The 5,085-nt window shown below is 41.5% G+C and overlaps 1 protein-coding gene across 1 annotated transcript; it reads left to right on the top strand.

The window, feature by feature from the left end:
- The first annotated feature begins 2,327 nt into the window (after positions 1–2,327).
- On the top strand, positions 2,328–4,559 carry ripply3 (ripply transcriptional repressor 3). Its single transcript, XM_029626053.2, has 4 exons — positions 2,328–3,128; positions 3,214–3,274; positions 3,490–3,563; positions 3,776–4,559. Exons 1-4 carry the CDS (start codon positions 3,025–3,027, stop codon positions 3,981–3,983), a joined length of 447 nt encoding a protein of 148 aa, XP_029481913.1. The 5' UTR covers positions 2,328–3,024; the 3' UTR covers positions 3,984–4,559.
- The last annotated feature ends 526 nt before the right edge of the window (positions 4,560–5,085 follow it).

The following is a 5,085-nucleotide window of genomic DNA, read 5'->3' as shown; positions in this document are numbered from 1 at the left end:
TTGTACAGGTAGGGGTAAAGTGACTATGCATAGATAATAAACAGCAAGTAGCAGCTGTGTAAAAACAAAGGGAGGGAGGGCATGGCAATGTAAATAGTCCGGGTGGCCATTTGATTAATTGTTCAGCAGTCATATGGCTTGGGGGTAGAAGCTGTTAAGGAGCCTTTTGGTCCCAGACTTGGCGCTCCGGTACTGCTTGCCGTGTGGTAGCAGAGAGAACAGTCTATGACTTGGGTGACTGGAGTCTTTAACCATTTTTTGGGCCTTCCTCTGACACCGCCTAGTATATAGGTTCTGGATGGCAGGAAGCTTGGCCCCGGTGATGTTCTGGGCCATACGCACTACCCTCTGTAGCACCTTATAGTCAGCTGCCGGGCAGTTGCCAAACCAGGCGGTGATGCAACCGGTCAGGAAGCTCTAGATGGTACAGCTGTAGAATTTCTTGAGGATCTGGGGACCCATGCCAAATCTTTTCAGTCTCCTGAGGGGGAAAAGGTGTTGTCGTGCCCTCTTCACGACTGTCTTGGTGTGTTTGGACCATGATAATTTGTTGGTGATGTGGACACCAAGGAAGTTGAAACTCTCGACCTGCTCGACTACAGCCCAGTCAATGTTAATGGGGGCTTGTTCTGCCCGCCTTTTCCTGTAGTCTACGATCAGCTCTTTTGTCTTGCTCACATTGAGGGAGAGGATGTTGTCCTGGCTCTGAGCTCCTCTCTATGGGCTGTTTCATTGCTGTCTGAGATCAGGCCTACCACTGCTGTGTCGTCAGCAAACTTAAAGATGGTGTTGGAGTCGTGTTTGGCCACGCAGTCGTGGGTGAACAGGGAGTACAGGAGGAGACTAATCATGCACACCTGAGGGGCCCAAGTGTTGAGGATCAGCGTGGCAGATGTGTTGCTGCCTACCCTTACCACCTGGGGTCGGTTCGTCAGGAAGTCCAAGATCCATTGGCAGAGGGAAGTGTTTAGTCCCATGGTCCTTAGCTTAGTGATGAGCTTTGTGGGCACTATGGTGTTGAATGCTGAGCTGTAGTCAATGAACAGCATTGTCACATACAGTTGAAGTCGGAAGTTTACATACACCTTATAAAAACATTTAAACTCAGGTTTTCACAATTCCTGACATTTAATCCAAGTAAAAATGTCCTGTCTTGGGTCAGTTAGGATCACTACTTTATTTTAAGAATGTGAAATGTCAGAATAATAGTAGAGACAATGATTTATTTCAGCTTTTATTTTTTCATCACATTCCCAGTGGGTCAGAAGTTTACATACACTCCATTAGTGTTTTGTAGCATTGCCTTTAAATTGTATAACTTGGGTCAAACATTTCAGGTAGCCTTCCACAAGTTTCCCACAATAAGTTGGGTGAATTTTGGCCCATTCCTCCTGACAGAGCTGGTGTAACTGAGTCAGGTTTGTAGGCCTCCTTGCTTGCACACGCCTTTTCAGTTCTGCCCACACATTTTCTATAGGATTGAGGTCAGGGCTTTGTGATGGCCACTCCAATATATCCACATAATTTTCCTTCCTCATGGTGCCATATATTTTGTGAAGTGCACCTGTCCCTCCTGCAGCAAAGCACCCCCACAACATGATGCTGCCACCCCCGTGCTTCACTGTTGGGATGGTGTTCTTCGGCTTGCAAGCCTCCCCCTTTTTCCTCCAAAGATAACGATGGTTATTATGGCCAAACAGTTCTATTTTTGTTTCATCAGAGCAGAGGACATTTCTCCAAAAAGTACAATCTTTGTCCCCATGTGCAGTTGCAAATCGTAGTCTGTTTTCTTTTGGCGGTTTTGGAGCAGTGGCTTCTTCCTTGCTGAATGGCCTTTCGGGTTATGTCAATATAGGACTCGTTTTACTGTGGATATAGATACTTCTATACCTGTTTCCTCCAGCATCTTCACAAGGTCCTTTGCTGTTGTTCTGGGATTGATTTGCACTTTTCACACCAAAGTATGTTCATCTGTAGGAGAGCGTGTCTCCTTCCTGAGCGGTATGACGGCTGCGTGGTCCCATGGTGTTTATACTTGCGTACTATTGTTTGTACAGATGAACCTGGTCCCTTCCGCCATTTGGAAATTGCTCCCAAGGACGAACCAGATTTGTGGAGGTCTAAAGATTTGTGACCTGTTGCCACAAGAAAAGGGCAACCAGTGAAGAACAAACACCATTGTAAATACAACCCATTTTTATGTTTATTTATTTTCCCTTTTTTACTTTAACTATTTGTACATATTATGACATTTCAAATGTCTTTATTCTTTTGGAACTTTTGTGAGTAATTTTTACTGCAATTTTTTTAATTGATTGTTTATTTCACTTTTGTTTATTATCTATTTCACTTGCTTTGGCAATGTAAACATATGTTTCACATGCCCAAAAATCCCCTAAATTGAATTGAAATTGAAAGCGAGAGGGAGATTATTTGCAACTTTATCAGGGAAAGAAAAATTCAAATTTATATTAGGAGAAAATACACAATGTGAGAGCCTATAACTGTTCCTCAACTCACCAAATGTTATACAGTTGCTTTCCTTAAATGAGAATTAAACTAATTCTAATCCATTCAATCTAATTGTACCCAGAACAAATGCATGTTACCTGTACACTTACCAAGAACTATAGGATAGCCCTATAAAAGAAATGCATGTTACCTGTACACTTACCAAGAACTATAGGATAGCCCTATAAAATAAATGCAGAGACAGCCAGGGCCGAAAAGTTAAACAACATAATGAAAAAGAGAACAACAAAACATGATTGCTTTTATATCTGAATAACTAACTTTTCATGATCATCATTTGAAAAGCTTCCATTTCCATATCCTTAAGGGACCAGTGGAGGAAGGGGACCTGCAACTTGACAGCTGAAGACAGATCTCAGACTCCCCCACACAACTCCACTTTTGTTTATTCAAGTGAACGGTCAAGATGAGAAAACCTTGATAAACAGCATACCTGACCATATGCCTCTCAGTCTCGGAGTTTTCAGGTAGTGGGTCAGTCGAGGACAGAAGATGCTCCCTCTTGGTCTGGATACGCAGCTGCCGTCGCTCACTATGAAAGCCAAACCAATGAGTTGCATGAGACGATACGCGGAGACTGAAGAGCCACTTCAAAGGTATGAAAGGTATCTTTAGCCTACTTAACCTACTTGGAATGTGGAAGTAAAAACCACTTCAATAAATTGTTTTCAACATTTACAGTTATCCAGTAATTTGGAGACCATGGATTCCCTGTCACAGAGAAACTGGACTTCTAGATAAAGTAAGGCATTCCCTTCTCTGCAACTGCTTAAGGCCTACAATTAAATTATAAAATCATTCAATTTCATCCAACCTATCAGCACAAGAAACCTGTAGCCTAGTGACCAAGAGTATCTAATACTTAACTGTCACAGGTCCTTGGCAATGCTATATTTTGTTATTATATAGGTCTGTTAATTTGAATTGAAAATTATCATGCCTTCTTGTCCTCTTTAGTTTGGCCAAGGGAATGTGTCATCAAGAACCAGACAGGTGAACAAAGGTGCCCATGGATTCCAGCACCCTGTCAGGTATGTAGACTGTTAGCAGTTGAGGGAAGAAAGCAAGTTGGTATTGTGACCACATTGAGACAAATTTTGGGAAAAGAGCTGTGTCCTGAATCAATTTGATGATTTGATGTTACTATCAACTTCATGATGACAATTGTTGTATATTCTACTTTCTTTAAATAGTAAAACACTGATGTATTTTAAAATACTAAATACATTCATCTGATCCATAGGCTCTTCATGCCAAAGTCCAGGACTGAGGAATATCTGTCTCATTTGGGGAAGAAGGTCTTGGACAGTTTCCCTGTCCAAGCCACTCTCCACTTCTACAACGATGACTCCAGCTCTGAGGAAGAGGATGATGAAGATATGGAGGAAGAGCTGGAGGTTAATTCACTCAGTTTGGATCACAGGTCCCATCCCCTCAGAGAGAATTCATAGGTAGTCTTTGCTGTTTTGGAAACAAGCAGGGGTGATTGGACAAGGGAGAGAGACAGTGCAGCAGGTCACAGGAGATATGCTACTTCCATGGTGAGGGTCTAGTAGAGGATCCAAGGTGTTCACCTGAGACAGCCACAGGAAGCTGGGAAAGGCCAGGTCACTGGCTGCAGTTGGCCTCACTGAGGTGATTCTGTTTACACCAGCTCAGTGTCAACACACCTTTAACCCAGATATGGCCATTTTCCTTGACAACGTCCTATGTTCTCAGGACCTTGTCATGCAAACTCAAGTTGGCCTTGTGCTGGTCCCTCCTTTTTGTTTGTAGTGAAACATTTTCTCTGCCTTCTATCTTTTGTATTTATAATAATTTTTCATTTGTTTATGAAAAAGTGTGTTATAAATTGCTGGACATTTGAGTTACTGTGTAGATGGTTTGTTGGTTGAAATGTAAAGAATGTATGTGGATAGAATTGAGTATTAATGTGCTTAGCTAGTGAGTGAATATGTTGGTATGGATGCAAAGTAAACTTAAAAGGCCTTTTTCTTTATTAATTTCAATTATTTTAGCATTTGAGTTAAGCAATAAACATTTATTTCAAAATCGTATAATTTTCCTGCACTTCTTGTGGACGTGGATGAATACTTTTGTTCAGGTTTGATTCACATGTCAGGGTCTTTATTATACCCTCAGACAAGACATAAGTCATTTCCAATGGGACATGAATGATAAGCCTCTCTATGTCCTATTAATGTCATAACCATAGACACATAAGAAATGACAACCACCCAGATTAGCTGATTTAGTCATCAAGGTTGAGTATTGATTTTATAGTCCATGAGCCAGAGGGTGGGGGGGTCGGTTGAGCTCAATTGAACCGACAATGTCTGGGTTCCTAGAGATGGAAAATGTGTGATAGCAAGCTACCATTGCTGCACTGCTATGTGTTATCACTCTTTCTTTTTTTACCCTATGACAATGTCAGTATACAACAAGTTATTGCTCGCTTATAACCTTTAATCATATATAATTGGAAAGCTTAGATTCAGAGTCAATTTGACCTTTGACCTCTAGGGTATACAGTTGAAATCAGAAGTTTACATA

The sequence above is a fragment of the Oncorhynchus nerka genome, linkage group LG10 (assembly GCF_034236695.1).
Source record: "Oncorhynchus nerka isolate Pitt River linkage group LG10, Oner_Uvic_2.0, whole genome shotgun sequence".
In the NCBI taxonomy this organism is placed as follows: domain Eukaryota; kingdom Metazoa; phylum Chordata; class Actinopteri; order Salmoniformes; family Salmonidae; genus Oncorhynchus; species Oncorhynchus nerka.
Note: the sequence above shows the minus strand (reverse complement) of the source record. Positions and strands in the feature narration are given on the sequence as shown.

What these genes read in the sequence shown, in the direction of transcription:
- ripply3 (XM_029626053.2), top strand. Translation starts at nt 3,025, where the DNA reads ATGCTCCCTCTTGGTCTGGATACGCAGCTGCCGTCGCTCACTATGAAA. An exon ending in AAACTGGACTTCTAGATAAA is followed by an intron (nt 3,275 to 3,489) that starts GTAAGGCATTCC and finishes TGTCCTCTTTAG; the next exon opens with TTTGGCCAAGGGAATGTGTC. An exon ending in GGATTCCAGCACCCTGTCAG is followed by an intron (nt 3,564 to 3,775) that starts GTATGTAGACTG and finishes TCTGATCCATAG; the next exon opens with GCTCTTCATGCCAAAGTCCA.